Genomic DNA, 21,715 nt, shown 5'->3' on the forward strand with positions numbered 1-21,715 from the left:
GTGAGTACGGCATTACTTGGAGATGGGTCTTTGCAGGTGGAGTCACGCCAAAACTCGGCCCCAGGTGGAAGGCGTGCCTCGGTGGGTAGAGTGCCTTCTTAATGTGCATGAAGCCCTGGGTTCCACAGCCCAGCACTGCATAAGCCAGGTGTGGTAGTGTACACCTGTGAGCAGGTAGAAACGGGAGGGGCCAGAAGTTCGAGGCCATCCTCAGCCATCCTGAGTTTGTGGCCAGCCTGAGCTAATTTGAGACCCTGTCTTAAAGAGAAAAACCTTGAATTAGATGTGTGTACGGCAGAGGGCGGGGAGGCTTAAATCTAGGGTGCCCTTAGCAGGGAAACTCAACAGAGGCTCCAGGAGACAGTCACAGGGTGAGGGGGATGAGTCAGAGCAATGTGTCTGTCCATCATCCTGGAATCCAGGGCTCACCAGGAGTCCCTGGTGCTCGGTCCCCGTGCGTGGGCTCAGAGTCTGTGAAAACAGCCGGCCTTCTGCGGCAGGCGTCTCCCCTTGGCCTCAGTTTTCCCACCTCAGGACCTTACTGGGACCCAGTTTGCATAGGGTCTTCCCAGAGCTGTCTGGATGGTGGGCTGTCCAGAACTCAGGTCCGGAGGGAGGGTAGTTCAAAGCCGAGGTCAGCTGGGTGGTGGTGGCACATGCCTTTAATCCCTACACTTGGGAGGCAGAGGCAGGAAGCTCTCTGTGAGTTCGAGGCCAGCCTGGTCTACAAAACTAGTCTAGGACAGGCTCCAAAGCTACAGAGAAACCCTGTCTCAAAAAACCAAACCAAAACAAAACAAAACAAAAACCAACAAAGCCGAGGTCAACTGAAGGGATGTCTGAGGATATGTCACCTATCGGAGAGGTGGCTGTGTCTCAGCCAGGTTTTTTTTAGAAAAAGCCCTTCAGTGTTGGGCAGGAGCCTTGAAAAGACAGAGGAGCAGAGCCAAGGTCTCCCGGGCCTCATAGACTACACTGAAGAACCTTGATGGTCATCTTCTGGGATGTCACCGGGACGTGCAAGTGCTTGTGTGTGACCTAGCTTGAACACACTTATATCTTGCTTCTGTCTAGGTATGAACTGGGGAAGAGGGTTCAGGACATGGGAATGGGGGGGGTAGCATTTGTGTGTGTGTGTGTGTGTGTGTGTGTGTGTGTGTGTCTGTGTGGTGTATTCGCATGCGCATTTGTGTGTACTCTTGTGCACCTGAGACACATATGTGCGTGTGAATGCACACCCTGCAAATGTCGGAGTGGAGAAGTGTCCTGGGTTTCTTTCCCTCCATCTGAGACTCCCCTAGAGTTGGGGTGGTGGCTGGAGCCATGGTGGGAGGAAGCCCGGGGCCTGGAGCACCCTCCTCCACAGTCCTCCCCTTTGGAGCGTCTCTGTGTCCCTGCCCCCCTGCCCCCACTTTCTTCTGGCTCCCTGTGATTTAAGAGGCATTTTCCTTTAGGGTGATATAGATTCTGAGACGCAGCATCCATCTCCGGCTTGGTGAGGCCGTCTGAGTTATAGCAGATTGCTTTCTGTGCGGGGGGAAGGGGCGGAGGCCGCTGGTTGCTTTCTGCTCCCTGAGCCTGGAACATTTGAGCAAACATTCCTGGCTGCTTTAGAAGTTACCAGACCCAGATGAGCTCATCGCAGCCAGAGGTGGGGGCAGCTGGCGCCTGGAGCCCGCCCAGAGCTCCCCAGGTGGCCCGGTGGCAAATGGTGGAGGCGGCTGGGCCTCAGCTGGGAAGAAGGCAGCCAAGACAGGGTGGGCCCCTGCACAGCTGGGTCTGCCCGAATCGGGTGGGTTCTTTGCTTAGGGCCCTTCCTCAGAGCTAACGAGGAGGCACTGGCTAGGAGCCTCTGCAGCGTAGCCAGCGTCTGGGGGAAGCCATCCTGAGCAGCCTGGCTACAGCCCTTCCTGGGGCTGCCCCAGGGAGCTACCCACTCTGCAGGGCCGCAGGGCCTCCCTCCAATGCAGTAGCTGCTGTTTATTGAGTGTTAACTATGTGCAAAGTGCCTGGGCCCCATTCACCCTCCTGATGTTCTTAAGAACGCTTACTCTCCCCATTTGACAGATAGGGAAACTGAGGCCAGGAGAAGTGTGGTGACTGTGAGCGGCTATACGAAATATGAAAGCTATACCATCTTTGTTGTTGTTGTTTTGTTTTTGAGACAGCGTTTCTCTGGGTAGCCCTGGCTGTCCTGGAACTCGCTCTATAGACCAGGCTGGCCTCAAACTCGCAGAGATCCTCCTGCCTCTGCCTCCTGAGTGCTGGGATTAAAGGTGTGCGCCACCACTGCCCCTCTATACTGTCTTCTTGCTGGACACAAAACCGCATTCAGAGAATGGGTAGTCATGTTGCCAGATACCTGGAAGACCCAGGGAGTGAGCCTGGCCCTGACTTTCTGGGCGGCTTCTCAAAACCAGCAGGCTCCTTCCCTGACTAGACAAGGAGTGTCCCCAAGCCTCCCCTGCGGGGCTTCCTTTCCTGCTGAGGCCCTTGGGTTTGTCCTGGGTCTTACATGTGTGAGGCCAGCACACTGCCACTGAGCTGTGCCCAGTGGGACACAGCTGAGTAGAGGGAGGTACTCCCCACTCTGGGATACTGTCCCCTAAGTTCCCTTCTGTGAAATGGGCGCATGTACATCCCCTGGTGGGATTGGCGTGGGACTCAGGACTGACCTCACGGAGAGGAACACCACTTCCCTCCAGCTTGCTCCCAAGAGGATGCCCAAAGCCGCCATCACTTCCACACCCTCAGGAATCCCAAAGAGGCAGCCACTAGTTTCTCCACACTCCTGGGGTGACACAGGACCACCACACCCTACCATCTCATTCCATGCTCCAAAGAACACTTCTCGTAGACACGGTTGAAGCCAGGTTTACAAGGGAAACCCAGGCACAGGGGGCATTTATTCTAAGCCACGCAGCATTTCTTCCCTGGTAGAAGGGGGCGGATGATGCTGCAGAGCAGGGAGGGGTCTTACCTGCCCAGCCCCCAGTGCCACTGCCGCCCAGAGTCTGGAGAGGACCACAGGGACAGGTGGCCTGGGGAGCCACGGAGATGAGACAGGGGACCTCCCTGTGGCTGTGGGGGACTTCTCTCTGCAGTTACAATTAACCTCAGCACAGAACGACACCACGACCTCTATGCCTGCGGCTGCTGCTGTGGAGATGGAAACAGAGGAGGGTCAGGGACAAGGGATGGTTGATCCAAGAGGATGTGGGAGGCTGTTTAGAAGCCTGCTTGCCTCTGGGTTCTAGTCGTAGGGAGCCCTATTGCCTCTGGGCGGGAATAGAAGGTGAGGGGGCCATGACCATGCTAGCTGGGTTTGCTGTCTTTGCCTTCACTGTGGGTCATGTGGCACTTGGTGCACAAGGTCTGCTTTATTCTTTATTGCTGATTGGGAGTTCTGAGGGAGGCTAGGCTGGGCCCCGGAGCTGCTGGGCTTCATTTCCAGCCTGTGGGGCTGGCGTGAGTTATTTTGGGACAAGAGCCAGGTTCATCACACTCGGCTTACAGAATGGAAAAAATGGAAGCTCCTGGCTGGTAACTGTCTGGGGAAGAGGCATCCATACAGGCAAAGCTTCAGGACCCGAGGGCCTGGGTCATCTGTGATGACTGGAGCAGGTCACTACCCCTCCCAGAGCTAGGGTGCTGAGGATGAGGGGGTGCTTTCAAGATTCAGGAGAATCCAGAAGATCTGCATGCTCAGAAAAGGGGCCCTAGCCAGGCGGTGGTGCAAGCTTGTGATCCTGGTACACCAGGAGGCAGAGGTTTATTGGAGTTCATTGCCAGACGGGTCTATCTAGTGAGTTCCAAGTCAGGGCTATGATGCAAGACTCTTTCAGAAAACCAAACAACAGCAAAACAAAATAAAAATAAAACAAACAACCCCCCCCCCCAAATGACTGGCTGTGGTTGCTGCTGGGATCCCGTCTCTGAACAGTGGTCCCCTCCTCAGCCTTCTCCTTCTGTGAGTCTGGTGCCCAGGGCCTCTGTGTGCCCAGGGCAGCTCTACCCCGGTGCCAGCAATAGGAGCTTCAGTGCCAACCGTCCATCAGCTGGGCAGCTGCGATGTGGGCAGTGCTGAGCTGCCCTTGTGCGGCACAACCAGAGGCCTGAAGCAGCTGTGGAACACCACACCCCTAGTGGCTGCGTAACCGTGCCGTTGAATGGCCTGCAAGAGAGCTTCTGCCACACAGGGTCCACCCGGCCCCAGCAAACGCCCTCCCGAGTGCCATGCGAGGGGACCGTCGTCGTCGGGTTCCCACGCGGAAACACTGAGGCCAGGCTGCCCAGAAGGAAAGAGTGGAGGGTCTCTTCCTAGGCTGAGGGTCTCCAGGATGTCAGGCTGTCCCCTGCAGACCGCAGCTTGGGTTCCAGAGGAGCGGAGCAGAGCGGCGCAGAGCCTTGGCCCCGGTACGGGCTGCTTAGCTGATAGTTCTGGTTCGACGGCTTTGTGAGCTCGGGCACATTGCTTCACCCGTCTGTGCCTCAGCTTTTCCTCCTTTACAACGTGGAGGAGCGTAATGGAGCCTCTTGGACGTGTTAACAGTGGCCTACAGATGGAACACCTGTCTCCTGTCAGTCATCTGCCTACCTATAGTAACCACCCATCCTACCTATGGATCAGCCATGTATCATAATGTGTCTGTCTATCTGTCTATCTATCTATCTATCTATCTATCTATCTATCTATCTATCTATCTATCTATCTATCTTCCATCTATTCATCCATCGATCTACCTACTTAGCCATCTATCATGATCCATTCATCTATCTATCTATCTATCTATCTATCTATCTATCTATCTATCTATCATCATTATCATCACCCATCATCCATTTATCTATTCACCATCTTCTTTCTTCCTTTCTTTCATCCATTCACTTATCCATCCATCCAATCTGTCTTTGTTTCTTTCTCAATGATCTGTCTATTCATCCATCCACCCTGTGAGCCGGGGTCTTTCTTGCATGTCTGCCCCTCCTCGACACATTTGTGGACAGATTCTGCTGCCTAGTCAGGGGCAGTGGCTCTGAACCTGAGAGTTATGACTCTCACACCCAAACTGCTCTTAAGAGGCAGGTGGGCAGACCTGGTCCCCAGGGAGTGCATCTTGTGCCACAAGAGGGAACTCTCGTCTGTACAAACAGTATGGCATGCTCTGGGCTAGCTGCTTAGGGACAAGCACAGGACTTCCTCTCTCCCAGGCCTGGTTTCCAAGGAAACCAGGTGAGGATGACTTCTGGGACCACCTTGAAAGACAAAGGAATGACTCTCAGGTCTCAGGGATTTGCTTCTGATCTTTCATGGTAGTCACGAGGCCTGTACATGTCCACCTGCCCTGGAGGGCCTCCTGATTCAGGTACTGATCCTTTTTCTTGCTACCTGAGACTTCCCACACACCCTCTAGCCTGGTTCCTACATCTGGAAAGGTCCTTTGGCCTCATGTGGTTATCATACTCCTCTTCTACCTTCAAAGCCCGCCTTTGTGAACCCTTTTCTATTCCCCCTCCCCCATCACAGAAACTTTAAGCCCTTATTGATAGAATCCCTTTCATGTCAAATAATGGGACTCCCGTGATCCGATTTGGCAGCTGAAACTGTTTACAACTTTTCCTTTTCTGAGTTTTCAGGTGGAACCTTGTAGGCATCCAGTAGGCATCCGGTGGACATCTAGAAGAAGAGGCACCCTCAGAAGATATCAGTCATCATGTGGAGAGAGGTGGGGATTGCTGTTGCTTAGCAACCAGCAGCCTGTGGCTGCAGGGAAGTCTCATCCCTTCCACCCACCAGTTAGCTCCACTGTCTTCTCTCCTGGTCGCAGGAGGCCTCCCTGTCTAGGGTGCCATCTAGGTGCTCCATGGGCACTAAGCATGGAGGACGGAGTAAGGTACCCATCATGATAGCTGGGCTACTGAGCAAGGCCGAGTTCAACGGTCGTTTTCCCTGTCTTCTTGCATTCACATGCAGGAGACATGTTGATGACCGCAGTGACAGGGAGAGGAGCGAGCGCTTAATCACGGGCTGCATGTGAGGTCTGTTGGCTCTGCAAACATGATCAATCACCCTTACGCTCTACACAATCCGTCTGTGATGCCCCTTTCCAACAAAGCAAACAGAGGCCCAGAGAAGGTAGGATTTTGCCCAAGGAAACACAGCCCATGAAGGTGAAGAAAAGATTTAAATCCATGGGCCCAGGACAATGTCATTTGGGGGCCACTTCATGGCAAGATGTTGGAGGAGTGGGCTACTCCAGGCCTTTCAGAGGACTCTGCGAAGTGCCCAAGCTCCAGGGTGCATGGGAGACTTGGGGGAAGGGGAAGAGCATTTGTTGGGGAAGAGCCCTGCTACTCCCCGCCCCCCCATCCCCCCCCCCACCTCTCCCACCTCCCCTCTCCCAGCACAGCCATGCGCAGCTATGACCACGGAAGCACACAGGCCTAGCAGTAGCCTGGCTGTCTGTGGACTGGAATTTGGGATCTGCTATTATTTGGTTCTGGGCAAATTCCTTGACCATCAGAGGCATCCGTCCAAACGGGTCAGGTCTGGACCTTGAAGGGCTGCCATGGAGATGAACTAGGACCTTAGATGGGAAGCCGCTTGCACTCAGCCAGCTGAGAGGATACCTCGCCGCCCCGTCTCTAGGGTTCTGACGGGTCTGTCAACTGTGTGTGTGCTGACAGGTCCCCTTTGTGTGTTTGTATGGGCCTGATGGGCAAATGTGAGCACTGTGTCTCCCGCTTGCAGGGCCATGGGTTTGGGGTGTGTGCGTTTTGGTTTTGTTGTATGTATGTAGATGGCACAAGCCCCTCTTCAGCCCCAGCTGGAGGCTGTTGGGAGCAGCTGGGGTGGGGGGACATTCCAGGCAGCTCCTCACATGTTCCCCCGCTCAGAGCACCCTCAGCAGCCCAAAGGCCCCAGTCTATCTATGTCCCTTCCTTCCTCTGCTGGTACCAACATGCTCAGCAGTGGTGGTGGTGGTGGGGTACAGGAAGGGGGAGAGGAAGGAGGAGGCCCTGACGGATGCCCGAGGCTCTGCAGCTCCTGGCCTGCTGCCGGCAGGGACTCTGAGTTTGTTTGAGCACTAGGGGGCAATGTGTCTGTTTGAAAGAAACTTAGAAGCCGGCTCCAGAGGTGTGAGCACACACAGGCACGTCCTACAGGGGTGCCCACACCATAGAGGGGCACACTCTGCTGCACAGAGGGCCCAGGCAGAAGTGCTCATCCTCACCCAGGACGAAAGACACACAAGGGCAGAGGTGAGGGCACTCAAGGGGTGAAGGCAACTGCACAGAGATAAATAGCTGCACACCCAGAGAGATGGGCAGGTGGTGGTGGTGGTGGTGGCTGGGAGCAGACAACACCCATGTGAGTGCACACACACACACACACACACACACACACACACACACACACACATGTGCGCACGCGCCCCACAGTGACCTCCAAAGATGCATGCCCCTGCCATATACAGAAACACGTAGATGCCAGCCAGCCCTTCCAGGGCAAAGACAAATGCAGGCAGAGTCCATTTACAGTGTTAAGGAAGGGGTCCCCTCCAAACCCTCTCTTCAGACACTCACATACCCCAAAGTGCTGACTCTGGAAAAGAGCCTGGGAAAAATAGGCCTCTGCCTCCTCCCTTGGGGGCAAACAGGAAATCCAGTCAGATGTGGGGGGCTCCACCCAAGGAGCGTCAAGTAACACCCCAACACCTCAAACCAGTGCCCCTCAGAGAACAGGCCCGTGCAAACTTCTTCCCAGCTCCCGCCATCCCTCGCTAGTGCTCCACACAGTTTCCGACACACCCCTGTCCCCTCCTGACATGATGCACAAGGTATTCTATCCCTGCCTCTTGGGAAGGCCACTGTCCCCAAGATGGGCACAAGGTCAGCCACACAGCTCTGCTACCTGGGGCATCCTCCTGAGATCTACTCCGAGCTCTCCCCTTTCTGCCTGGAAGGTCCAAGGGCCCTCGCTGTGGCCCTGGAGGGTCACTTGGGGGTGTCTAACCGGGTCCTTATTCCTTTGTGCCTACACAGGCCAAGCCCCTGTCTTCTCCCTGGCTCTCCTTCCCTGTCACTTTGCTAAGTAATAATTTCCATGTCCAATTCCATTTCTTTTCTAGTTCTGAAACCTCTAAGCTATCAGCAAGAGGATAGTTCGCATGAAAACTAATTACACAAAATCAATATTTAATCACAGACCAACAACCTGATCCTGCAGAAAAATCCTTTTAAAACTCCACCACCCTGCACAAATACTTCTTCCCAATGCTTATTTATGGGTCCCCCCTTTTTTTTTGGTGGGGGTAATTTTCATTTTTAATTTCAAAAGGAAAAAAAAATCTGTAGACTGCAGGAGAGGCCTGAGCTTGTTACAGCTTTCTGAGCTTTATTTCCAGTGCGTGTGGGGGTGGGGTGAGTGAATGTGTGTGTATGGAGGGGGGTTAATGGGGGGGTGAAGGAGTGGGGGTGTGTGGGAGACGGGGGTGAGTGTGTGTGGAGGGGGTGATTGCTTCAGGAGTCCTTTGGGGCTGCCTGCTCCCCCCCTTTCCTAAATCGAGCCCCTTTTCCAACTAGAAGCTCCAGGGAGTAATGAATCGGCCACGAATGACACGGTAACTTTTAACTCATGCCCGAGACAGTGGAGTGCTTAATCTGAGGTTTTTAAATAAAAAGGGCTCCGGGTTGGTTTTATTATAACGTTTATTTCATTTCAGATTTCATGCGTAATTTAGCAAACGCTAGACAGACTTGGGCGATAAACACTTTCTTTTGTGGGGGGAAAAGGCATTTTTATACACCATGCTTAATTTTATTTAGATTTAATAGCGATATCAGGGCACTTCAACGAAAGTTTTTTTTTTTTTTCCTTTTCCCCCTCCTCTTTTAAGAATCCTGGCCTGCCAGCAAAACTGCCTCGCTTTATTTCATGGCAAGGAAAATTAAAGGCCTTTCTGCCCCTCCTCCCCTACTTACGCTTTGAGAGGAAAACACGCACACGCGTGCTGGCGCGAGGGTGCGCGCGCGTCCACATAATAAACACCTCCACCTCCCATCACCTCCAACTTCCAACTTTTAATTGCAAGACAGATTTCAGCCTCCGTGAGGATTAGGAAGATTTAAACATTTTAACTAACATTATTGGGATAAATATTTCATAGGAAACAGGGCAGATATTAAATTATTCCTATTGATTGTAGTATCACAATCCAATTCCGTCCCTTGACCTCTTCAGTTTAATTGATCTCTTAAGGAGTCCGACTTCGCGCCCTCTAGGGCCTGGGCCTGTGCGCCTGTGGCCGCCGCAAGGTGTCGGGGCCCCCCTGTGTGCGCTCTGTGCGTCGCTCCTTCTCGGGGTTCCGCATTGTTTCGCTTCGCTGCTCCCGCGCCGGGCTCACCCAAAGTGTCCTCAGAAAGCGGCCGAATGTGCGTGGCTTCTTCCCGGTGGAGCCAGAGGCAGAGAACCGGAAGCCGCAGACGGTGGGAGACTCGGGAAGGAGCAAACCAGTCCCGGCTCCGGGAGACAACCTTACTTCGTGTTTCCCCCTCGGCGATCACATCGTGAACTTCCCAGGGCCGGCTCCCTGGGGCGCCGCCCCGGGCTGCAGCACAGGCTACACTTAGCGACTTTCCCTGGCGAGTCCCGGGGCTCTGCCAGGCGACCCCATTGTCTGTGCGCCCCGCACAGCTCGCCGCCCACCTCCCCGCCCCCTGCCCACCCGGCAGGTCGCGCTGGCTCCAGTTGGGGGTGGGGAGTTGGGAACAGTGTGAATGGGAAGGGGCGGACAAAGCCCGGCTCCCGCCGTAGCCCTCTGCTCGCGCCCTCCCCAGCCGGGGGCACTCAGGGCGCACCCCCATCGTCGTAGGCTGGACCCGGAGTAGCGCGGGTCGGTGGCCAGGCCTGCGCAGCCCGGACCCGGGACCACCTTAAGAGCGAGCCCCGCCCCCGGGCCCGCTCGGGCGGCGCTGATTGGTGCAGAGGTAATGGCTGGAATGGATTGCTGAAACGCAAAACTTGTTGCTGCTTCTCCCGGCGCCGGCTAGAGGCAGACGCGGAGCGGGAGCCCGGACCTCGCAACGCCCCGCCCGCCCCGCGCGCCCAGCTCGCCCGCGCGGCCCCTTCCCGGGTCCGAGGGGACCCGCGGAGCGCGGAGGCGGGAACCGCAGCCTCGGAACCACCGGCCCCACGCCTCCCCGCCCGCCCGCGCGCGGCCCGAGACGCCCGCGAACTCGCGCGGCGACTGGCGGACGAGCCCGAGCCGCGGAGCCGCGCGTCTCCCGCAGCCTGCGCTCCCGCTCCGGCGCCCGCATCTCCTGCTGCGGGGCCAGCACCGGCGATGAGGAGCGGAGCCGCCTGTCTTCCGAGCCGCTGAAGCATTCGCCGCCGATCGCCCGGAGGTGCGGGAGCCCGTGCGACCCGGGCGCGGGGACTCGGGGCAGGGGAGGGACCAAAGGGCTCCCCTACGGCCCCAGCCGCCGCGCCGCGGACTCCAGAAGGTGATCATTCCGCTCTCCCGCCCCTTTCCCTCCCCCCGACTTAACTTTTTGTCTCAGCTCGTCGGCCGCCAGGTCTCCTTTCCGCATACCCACCCGCGGCCGTGCCATCCGCCCGGGGCATGGGCCCCCCGACCAGGCTCCAGGAGGCGCCGCGGCCTCACAAGACGTGAGAGGCCCGCTTGGGTAGATCCCGAGGTTCCGGAGAGCAGCGGAGAGCTCCCAGCCAGCGCCCGCGCGCCTGGCCCGGTGGCGGTGAGCGCTGCGCCCCGCGCGCGGTGCAGAACGTCCCGGAGCGCCGGAGCCGCGGCTGAAGCGAGTAGCTGGCCCGAGGCGCGCGGCGGAGCAGGCTGTCATGCCCTATTGATCCCCCCGCCCCCCGCCAAGTATGTTTGGGCTGGACCAGTTCGAGCCCCAGATCAACAGCCGGCACGCTGGCCAGGGCGAGGGGAACTTTAACGAAGCCGGACTGAACATGAACGCCCACTTTAAGGCTCCTGCTTTCCACGCCGGCCCCCCTCCTGGCCCTGTGGACCCTGCCATAAGCGCTCTGGGTGAACCCCCGATCTTGGGTTTGAACATGGAGCCCTACGGCTTCCACGCGCGCGGCCACTCCGAGCTGCACGCAGGGGGGCTGCAGGCGCAGCCTGTGCATGGCTTCTTCGGTGGCCAGCAGCCTCACCATAGCCACCCCGGAGGCCACCACCCGCACCAGCATCACCCCCACTTCGGGGGCAACTTCGGTGGTCCGGACCCAGGTGCCTCGTGTCTGCACGGGGGCCGGCTGCTTGGCTACGGAGGTGCAGCGGGCGGCCTGGGCAGCCAGCCGCCCTTCGCAGAGAGTTATGAGCACATGGCGGAGAGCCAGGGGCCGGAGGGCTTCGGCCCGCAGCGGCCAGGAAACCTCCCGGACTTCCACAGTTCGGGCACCTCGGGCCACGCCGTGCCTGCCCCGTGCCTGCCGCTGGACCAGAGCCCTAACCGGGCTGCCTCTTTCCACGGCCTGCCCGCCTCCAGCGGCTCGGAGTCTCACAGTCTGGAGCCCCGGAGGGTGACGAACCAAGGAGCTGTAGATTCGCTGGAATACAATTACCCGGGCGAGCCGCCCTCAGGACATTTTGACATGTTTTCGCCCTCTGACTCCGAAGGGCAGCTGCCACATTATGCGGCGGGTCGCCAGGTTCCCGGGGGCGCTTTCCCGGGTGCTTCAACCTTGCCCAGGGCCGCAGGCATGGTGGGTTTGTCCAAAATGCACGGCCAGCCACCGCAGCCTCCTCCACAACAGCAGCAACCTCAGCACGGAGTATTCTTCGAGAGGTTTGGCGGGGCCCGGAAGATGCCTGTGGGTCTGGAGCCTACGGTGGGCTCCCGGCACCCCTTAATGCAGCCTCCCCAGCAGGCCCCACCACCCCCGCAGCCGCCGCAGCCCCCGCAGCAGCAGCCGCCGCCGCCGCCACCACCCGGGCTTCTGGTCCGACAGAATTCTTGCCCTCCTGCTCTCCCGCGGCCCCAGCAGGGCGAAGCTGGCACACCCAGCGGCGGCCTGCAGGACGGGGGCCCCATGCTGCCCAGCCAGCACGCGCAGTTCGAGTACCCCATCCACCGGCTAGAGAACCGGAGCATGCACCCGTATTCTGAGCCCGTTTTCAGCATGCAGCATCCCCCTCCTCAGCAGGCGCCCAACCAGAGGCTGCAGCATTTCGACGCGCCCCCCTACATGAACGTGGCCAAGAGGCCGCGCTTTGACTTCCCGGGCAGCGCAGGCGTGGACCGCTGTGCCTCGTGGAATGGCAGCATGCATAACGGCGCCCTGGACAACCAACTCTCCCCCTCTGCCTACCCAGGCCTTCCAGGCGAGTTCACACCGCCTGTGCCGGACAGCTTCCCCTCGGGACCGCCCTTGCAGCACCCAGGTCCCGACCACCAGTCTCTGCAGCAGCAGCAGCAACAACAGCAGCAGCAGCAGCAGCAACAACAACAGCAGCAGCAGCAGCAGCAACAGCAACGCCAGAACGCGGCCCTCATAATTAAACAGATGGCGTCTCGGAACCAGCAGCAGCGGTTGCGACAGCCCAGCCTAGCCCAGCTGGGCCATCCTGGGGACGTGGGCCAGGGCGGCCTGGTCCACGGAGGTTCGGTGAGCGGCTTGGCTCAGACGAACTTTGAACGCGAGGGCAGCGGCGCGGGTGCGGGGCGCCTGGGCGGCTTCGAGCAGCAGGCGCCCCACCTAGCGCAGGAGAGCGCGTGGTTCCCGGGTCCACACCCGCCCGGAGACCTGCTGCCCCGGAGGATGGGCGGCGCGGGGTTGCCGGCAGACTGCGGCCCGCACGACCCTGGCCTGGCACCTCCCCCTGCTCCGGGTGGCTCAGGGGTGCTATTTCGAGGCTCTCTGCAGGAGCCTCTGAGGATGCCGGGGGAAGGCCACGTGCCAGCGCTGGCTTCGCCGGGGTTGCAGTTTGGGGGCAGCTTGGCTAGCCTAGGCCAGTTGCAGTCGCCTGGGGCCGGTGTGGGACTGCCCAACGCTCCGTCGGAGCGGCGGCCCCAGCCTCCGGACTTCCCTGCGCCAGCTCTCGGGGGCCAGCCCGGCTTTCCATTTGGCTCAGGGAGCCGGCAGGCCACGCCGCACAGCGCCCCAGGCGTGAACTCGCCCCCGAGCGCGGGCGCGGGCAGCGGCAGCTCCGGCGCTGGCGGGGGAGGTTACCCGCCGCAGCCGGATTTCCAGCCCAGCCAGCGCAACTCGGCCAGTAAACTGGGCGCGCTGTCGTTGGGGTCCTTCAACAAGCCCAGCTCCAAGGACAACCTGTTCGGCCAGAGCTGCCTGGCTGCGCTCTCCACCGCTTGCCAGAACATGATCGCCAGCCTGGGTGCTCCCAACCTCAACGTGACTTTCAACAAGAAGAACCCACCCGAGGGGAAGAGGAAACTGAGCCAGAACGAGCCCGACAGCGCGGCCGCAGCCGGCAACCCGGGCTCGGATTACTTCCCTGGAGGGACTACTGGGGCCCCTGGACCCGGAGGCCCTTCCGGGGCCAGTGGTGGCGGCTCTAAATCCTCAGGACCGCCCAACCCACCCATCCAGGGGGATGGCACCAGTCTCTCCCCCAATTATACCCTGGAGTCAACATCGGGGAACGATGGCAAGCCTGTCCCAGGGGGCGGTGGCCGGGGAAGGGGACGCAGAAAAAGGGACAGCGGTCACGTGAGCCCCGGGAACTTCTTCGACAAGTACTCGGCGGCGACGGTTCCTGACAGTGGGGGTGCGCCAGGGCTGAGCCCCGGGCAGCAGCAGGTTCCCAGCTCGGCGGCGGCGGCTGCTGCGGGGAGCTCCGTGAACGAGGCCCGCGGGCCCACGCCCCACGAGAAGGCCCTCACGTCGCCGTCGTGGGGAAAGGGAGCCGAGCTGCTCCTCGGGGACCAGCCGGACCTCATGGCGTCCCTGGACAGCACAGCCAAATCGGACGGCAGTTCCCCGCGCGTGGGCGAGTTCGCCTCCGATGAGGTGAGCACGAGTTACGCCAACGAGGACGAAGTGTCCTCCAGTTCCGACAACCCCGCCGCCCTGGCCAAAGCCAGCCGCAGCCCCCTGGTCACCAGCTCACCCAAACTCCCTCCCCGAGGAGGGGTGGGGGCCGGGGAACACGCGCCGAAGGCTGCCGCCGCCGCCCTCGGCCTGGGCATCCTGTCTACCTCTACCTCGACCCCTGACAGCTACGGTGGGGCCGTGGGCACGGGCCACCCCGGCACCCCAGGCCTGGAGCAGGTCCGGACCCCGACGAGCAGCAGCAGTGGCGGCGGCGGCGGCGGCGCGCCGCCCCCCGACGAGATCCATCCCCTGGAGATCCTCCAGGCCCAGATCCAGCTACAGAGGCAGCAGTTCAGCATCTCGGAGGACCAGCCCCCCCTGGGGCTCAAGGGCGCCAAAAAGGCAGAGTGTGCCGTCGGGGCCTCGGGAGCCCAGAACGGGGACAGCAGCGACCTGGGCAGCTGCTGCTCCGAGGCGGTCAAGAGCGCCATGAGCACCATCGACCTGGACTCCCTGATGGCAGAGCACAGCACCACCTGGTACATGCCTCCCGACAAGGCCCTGGTGGACGGTGGCGATGAGGACAAGACGGCTCTGGCGCCCTGGGAGAAGGCCAAGCCCCAGAACCCCAACAACAAAGAAGGTATATGTACCACCCGCCTTCCTTGTTTTCTGGGGCCGGCCCTAGCGTGGGCCAGCCGCCCGCTCCGTCTCCACAGACCCAGGCACCCTCTGGCTGCACCCTGCTGGGCTGTCAGGTAGACTTTGGTTTTCCTGGTGATTTCCCCTCTGGAGGAGGATCATCTGTAGTTGCGCCTTCTCACCTCCTGATTTTAGCCGAGTTTTTCAGGGTGCAGGCCTTGGCGAAGCTGCCCTCCCCATTTCTCACTAAGACTCTTGCTGCCCCCCAGGGTTCAGCCCCGCTGCTTAAGGTGCTCTGGGTCCCCTCCCCGGCAGGACACCTGGCTACACCGCCCCCACCCTTCCCTCCGTAGCCCTCCGCCCGAGTTGGCTTAGGTGGCAATACTTTCTCAAAGTCCCCGCCCTGGTGTAGGCAGCGTCACTCAGAGGCCAGGCCTCATTGGACATTTGTTTTTTTTTTTTAGAGGGAATAGCTTTTACCTGGGGACCCGCCAGGGTTGGAGGCAACCGCCACCATCCCAGGTGTGTCTCTGCTTGGCATCGGGCAGGAGGGCTGGGGCTGGCTTCCTCCTGGCAGTAGTGACCGCATCGTTCCTTCAGGACGTCATTTGTGTTTGGGGATGTGACAGTGTCTTCCTAACACACAAAGGACCTTCGTTTGTCAATATCTCGCTTGGCGTTGGTGACAGATGTCCAGGCTCAGGTCTGTCTCTTGCACTCTGAGCACCCCACCCGGTCCCCACCAGGCCTGGAGGCCTGTAAGGTGGGAGGGGCAGAGCCAGTAGAAAGTCCAAGGGCCCTTAAATCTAAGGATGAGCGGGCTACAGTAAGTTTACATTTTATAGGAACGGGCCTTTTTTTTTTTTTCCTTCCCTTTTTCTTTACAGAAACACAGCTGGTAGCTTTTGAAAATTGGTAACACCATTTTGCCTGCTTTCCCCACGGTGATTCTAAGTCCCGAGGTGGCATCACTGGGTTTTGCTGAACAGAATATTACCACGGTGCCTGTGGCATGGCTGGCAATTTTAAGCCTGTCTTTAAAAAAAAAAATGTACCCTTGGTTGCTACCCTCCTTTTCAGCTCTCTGCTGAACCCTCCCACAGCCTCCTGCGTCTTAAGTATGGATCCGGGAGGGTAGGTTTTAAGAAAATATGACAGGCCCCCTTCGGGAGGAGGAGGGCGGGAGCTGAGGGGGTGCTGGAACTCTGTCTGGGTAGTCTTCCTTAGGTTTCTGGTTCACGAGTGTGGTCTGGCTGCTTTTCTCTTTGTTCCTTGTTACTGCCCGGCCTGGGATGCCCAGACGCACGCTCTCATTTGAAGCCGGGTGTTTAGCATGCGCGGCAGACACCGGGCCGGCATCAGCATTCTACAGACTCCTCCCGGGCAAGGCCAGAAATTGGTTAGTTTGGGACCCTCAGCTCCCCTCGGCTCGGGCTTTTAAAATGCAGTTGGACACAGTTTCCTGCTGCCCCCTTATTTTCTTGTATATAACATCCCGATCTAGCCCGATCAATAGTCCGTCAGCACAGAACTTAGTGCTATCACTTCTCTTGGTCCAGCACGTCCCCCCCCCCCCGCCCCCCCACCCCAGTAATTCAAAACGTATTGGTCAGAATGGGGTGAGAAAAGTTTTTAAAAATTAGAGAGCTAATAAAGAAAACCGGTTAGTATTTCTCCTTCCAGTCTTTAGAAGGACCCTATTAGATGGAGAAATATTGGAGTTTTAATGATTTTTTTTTTTAAATGTATCTTCCCACCTCATCTTGAATGTGAGAGGTGCAGGCTGCATACAGAAATCTTTTTTTTTTTAGCTTGTTTCAGTGTCCCGGTACCATCCATAGGTCAAATATGTACCAGTTGTTTTTGGGTTGATTTACCCTGTAAACTGGAGGAAAACTCTCCTGTATGTGAGGAGACAGACTTCCTCGGGGCCCGAAGGGCTGGCTTTCTCCTGAGCCTGGTGGGGATACCCACCTGACCCCCTTTGTCCTGCGCTCTGATATGGGAAGGACAGTCCCCTGGATAGCTTGAGGAAATGAGGCTTATGAATGTGCTGCTCGGGCTACGAGCTGGGGCTTCATAGGGACACTCCGGTCTCCCTTACTGGCAGTGAACAAGGATGATTAAACTTTTCATTATGATAACACCCCACAGTTCCATCTGTACAGGTTGTACAAATAAATACACACAGCTTTCTGTCAGCCTCTGAGAGCCCTGGCTGACAACCAGAGAAAGAGCCACTTTGAAATAAGTCAGAAAAAAAGGGAGGGGGGCGGTTATAGGAAAAAAAATAATCTATTTTCTTAAAAGTCCTGAGGTCCCATTAAGTGGTGTGGAGATATCCAGTGAGGTTGATGGGCCTTGAACTTCCGGCCCAGAAAGTGTTTCCCTCTACCACCCTCTCAGGCAAAGGCCATTTCTGTAATGATATTTTATTTTGTCTCGCTGTAAAACATGCCAGTACTAATGTGATTAAATATTAACTCCGTTTCTGGAATTCTCTGCTCAGATGACAGACTACTAGTCAGTGTTTTACAAAGTGATCCCATGCTGGAAGGAGAAGTCTCAGGGACGTCACAAGTACAGAGCCGCAAGGATGTGCCTCGCTTGTTATTTGGGCTGTCGATGGTCCGTGGGAGGGGGAGAAAGTTGACTGGCCCATGGCAGTTCCTAAAAAGTCTAGGCCAAAGGTCATATGGTGATGAGGAGCGTGAGAAGCTTGCTTCTCTAGATGACATGGCTCTAGCTTCTCAACCAGCCAGACAAATACCTTTTCATAAGGAAACTCCACTTCTCTACCCACGATGCTTCCTGCACAAAGTTGGAGGACAGGGCGGGGTGAGCCGACCTGAGTGTGAGGTGGTTCAGACATCTGTTATGTCAGCGAGGATAATGTGGCTTTTAAGATCGTTGGCCAGACCTCTACCTGTGTGTAATAGGTATAGTGTAGATCTGGGGGGATTTCAAGGCACGCAGGGAGGAAAAATTATAGAAGGTAGTGGGTACCGACTTGGAAAAACCTGCTTTCTTTCGTCCTTTGCCCCACATGGTTTTCAGGATGGGAATTTTCCATGATCTTAGTCTGTTCTCACCAAACTTCCTTCTTTACGCTGGTAGCCCTACAAATTGAATCCACTGGCTAGAGGGTCTTCCACAGATGGTGAGGTGGAGCTGGCCCAGTCTGTGCTTCCCACCCAGTCCTTGCCCCCACCCCCCAACTTTGGAAGTCGTGTGTTTTACAGAGACTTGGGAGAAATTTTTTGCAATTGCATGCTCCTCTGTATTCCTGTAGGAACTCAGGCAGGGCTGAGAAAGTCCTAGGTAAGCCGGGAACGGGATGCTAGGTTTTGTTGGATGGCGGACTTGAGGAAGCAAGGCTCGTCCTGGCTAAGCCCTGGCTGATGGGGCCCTGGGTCCATCATGCCTGCACTAGAGAGAGAATTTTGAAGTCTCATCTGGACTTGCCCTGGGAAAGTGAGCCGGCACGGCGGTGGCCGTTCTTCTGCAACGTCACCCAGCACAGTTTGCACGCCTTCACGTGACTTCTGTGCCTTCAGAACATGTAACCCCACGCTCCTCAGGTGCTAATCAAGGGTACTGTAAACGGATAGGGGCCCCCTTTGTGCGGCCCGTGCTCTGGCTGCCCACTCCCTGGCTAGTGAAGGGCATATAACTACTGTTCTTCCACGCTTGTTTAATATTTCATGGCTGTAATAAACCTGTCTTCCTTGCCCGCCTCCCAACATAAAACCCCAAGTAGCACACATCTGCAATTATACATTTCTACTAAATATTAATAAAGGACAACGGATTTTTAAGGGGCTGAAGCTCCGTGGAGTTGAGCTTGCCATGGTCTCTGCTCCTGCGTTTTTCTGTTGTTGTTTTTTAAATTTATTTTTTATTTTAAGCACCAGTGCATTCCAGTAGGCACCGTTTACTTACAGTTTCACACAACTCGTGCTGATGGAAAGGCCATTCCTCGTGATAGCCTTCTCTCACATAAATTCATTTAGATTTCTTGCGAGGCCCCTTCAGACCGGAAGTGAGAGGCTGTTGAAATGCACTCCTGTTTTATTGAGGGCTCTAGGAAAGGCGCGTGGGTGGCTTAATCTCATTTCTCTTTCTAGCAATGAAATTCTATGATTCCTGATATGATTTGGTTTGCCTGACAGAGGTATTTAAATTTCTACAAAGCATCTTAATCGGTCCTGAGAATACAGCTGCCCTCACCAACAAGCTACTTGATCCACTCTCCTGATATAAAATATGCATCTTTAATACACCGTGCTGGAGGACCAGGTGAAATGAGAGGCGTGACATTCTCCTCTGGGCAGAAGGGCTGGCTGGAGGGGATCAGGGGCTCCTCAGCGCTGTGGGATCCAGCGAATCGCTAGTGGCCCGTTCCTCTCCACTCAAGTGACAATAACATTGGATTGTGTTCCTTGCCCAGGGAGCAATCTGCTTTGCCAAAACCATTTAGGAGATAAATACTGTCAGTTAGGAATACTGTATTTACCTCTGTTTGGCTAATTTTAGAGATGAAAAGCCTGCAGCTTTGTATAATGGGATCAAATGTCTGGGGAGTGTGTGGGGACACGCAGGCAACAGGAGAAACGGCCAACTCCTCCCTCGCCCAAGGGTCCTCAGCTAGCGTGTTAGTCCGTAACCAGCACGCCTGCCTGCTTTCCAGCCTATTTGACTAATTCTCTGTTTGTTCTCTGGCCAGGAAGAGCTGGAAGAGTCCACCTTCCTCACCTTCACTTAAGTCGGCGTCAGTCTGGTGAGGGTAGGTTTGTTAGGAAGCAGCTATTTTTAGGTGTGTCTTGGGTAGATAGATTTGAGTGTAGGATTTGATTGCGCGTGGCAGACATGCTGATAGATCCCTTAGCGTGTGATGGAGAGGAGTTTCCCTGGACGCCTCATACACACGGAGACCAGATGAAGTAGTCTGGGGGCTTGCTGGAGAGAGTGTAGCCCGAGTGGGGTTCAGTGTTCGGTCCAGTCTTGGGGGGCCTCTGTACAGCGTCTGCTGATACCCTGACAGGCACACGTCTGTCTATGTGTGCTTCCCTCAGATCTGTAGCAGCTTGTCTGCTATCCCCAGTCTACTTTCCCAAAAGTGTGCTAATCTGCATCTCAGTGGCCACAGCTGACAGGTTCCGATTCCGTGAAGGGACTACATAGGCACAAATCTCAAAATCAATCGTGTCAGAAGCTCCTGATTACAAACCCCTCTGCCACTGGTCTGTGGGTGGCCTTAGACCCGTGTATTTCAGCAATAGACACCTGCACCCTTTGCTGGGTTTTGTGTGTGAGCATGTGGTGTGGCGAAGAGTCTTCCTAGCTAAGTTCACCACGTCCGGTTTCTTGTGAGGGGAGGAATCTTTGAATCAGTGATGCACCCCCTCCCCAGTTGTGGGCACCATACACTGCTGGTTGTTTATGGGAATTCTTCTCCTTTATTGTAATCGTTTGGTACCAATGATGTGGCAGAGGTGATGCCTGGCTTTCAAATTAGCCACGGTTCAGCCTGCAGGGACCCTCTGTGTCCAAAGGCACAGCAGTCCCTTCGCATGCCCAACACTGAGCTGCTCTGGGGACTCTGAAGCCCAGAATGAGGCTCCAAGCACAGGCAGCTGCTGGGATCCTGACACATCTGTCTGGAGGAGTTGCCAGCCCAAGGTGGCCAGCATTTCCTGCCATCTTCCAAGGGCCTGCATGCAATACCCAGTCTCCTCTGGGACAACGGCCTGTGAGTCTCATTTGGGGACAATTGGTTGTTCTGTTGGGTATGAATGTCAGGACGCCTTGTGGGTGTGGCCTTCCCAGGGCCCACATTCTACAGGGATGTGCCCAGAAGTGAGGAGTGGAGTTGAGGTTTATTTTTTTGGATGAGGAACAGGTTTAAAAACTCATTTTCTTGTGACCAGAAGGAGCTGAGGCCTGCTGTATTTTTTTTTTTTAAATCTGCATTTAAATCAGCAGGGTTGAGGTTTGGGAGGCCAGCTGAGTGCCTGTTATAGGCAGTGGTACCCCGCTGGAGAACCAGGTCCAGGAGGCACCACAGGTTCTCCTGAGTCTTGTAGCTGTTTCAAGTCGCCAGTCATTTCAGCTTCGACCTAGCAGTCTCACTGCAGACGCCCTTGAACCTACTGAGCAGGGCTCCATCCCAGCTCCAGCATCCAGGGCTGAGGGAGCTGGGTGGTCTGTATTACTGCTGTTCCCTTGCCGAGCTAGATCAGAGAGAGAGAGACCTTTATAGTGATCGCCTGCGAATCCTTCCACGATTTATATACATCATCCGAGGGACCCAAATGCCCTTTAAACTGAAGGCGATTGCATTGAACAGTTTTGGAGGTCTTAACACATTCCTACTCGCTTGCTGGCTCTCTCTGAATGTCCCGGAAGAGACATCTTATATGAAATGAACTGCTCTGAAAAAAGACGGGTAAAAACACCCGGTCAGTTTAGCCCAATGTAGCCCGCATCCTTGGTGGCAGAAGTAGACTCTCACAGTCTTGCCCTTACAGCTTCGGGGTTCGGCACCACGTTCTCTCTAGCTTGTGGATCAGCTGTGTGACCGGAAAGCTCTGTCTTTCTTCCCAGTTTTTGGCCCTTTCTTTGGAGAGTTCTGGGCTCTTCACAAAGACGCGTATCCTAGGGTTCAGATGGCCCCGACAGCCGCTGGTCCAGGGTTTGTGGTCTCCTCTCCCTGGGCTGGCATGTGCTCTGAGTGAGCTGAAGTGGGCTGGGAAAGCATGGTGGGGACATGTCACCTTCGAGGGTCTTTGGAAAGCTCGATGCGTTCACTCAGAGGAGAGCTGTGTTTCAGAACCTCTCCCAAGCCCCCCCAGATCTCAAAGGCTTTGGAGGAATTGTGAACTGACTTTGGAGGTACTCCGGAGCCTCTCACTCTGGCCCCCTTTCCCTCAGCTGGCCTGCAACAACCCAGTGGCCCATCCCTGTGTTTGAGCTCCAGGATTTAAAATTACTTTTCCCTCTGTGGTGCTGATATGTATGTAAAGGGTCTTGGGGCAGAAAGGGTTT

The 21,715-nt window shown here is 56.5% G+C and overlaps 1 protein-coding gene across 1 annotated transcript in view; it reads left to right on the forward strand.

Annotated features, from left to right (window-relative positions):
- Positions 1-10,763: 10,763 nt before the first annotated feature.
- Mn1 (MN1 proto-oncogene, transcriptional regulator) overlaps positions 10,764-21,715 on the forward strand; it is a 41,732-nt gene continuing 30,780 nt past the window's right edge. Inside the window, exon 1 of the mRNA XM_006984109.3 lies at positions 10,764-14,669. Coding sequence (XP_006984171.1) covers positions 10,892-14,669 — 3,778 coding nt within the window. The 5' untranslated portion in view covers positions 10,764-10,891. The remainder of the gene's footprint in view (positions 14,670-21,715) is intronic.

Source organism: Peromyscus maniculatus, chromosome 23 (assembly GCF_049852395.1).
Source record: "Peromyscus maniculatus bairdii isolate BWxNUB_F1_BW_parent chromosome 23, HU_Pman_BW_mat_3.1, whole genome shotgun sequence".
In the NCBI taxonomy this organism is placed as follows: Eukaryota; Metazoa; Chordata; class Mammalia; order Rodentia; family Cricetidae; genus Peromyscus; species Peromyscus maniculatus.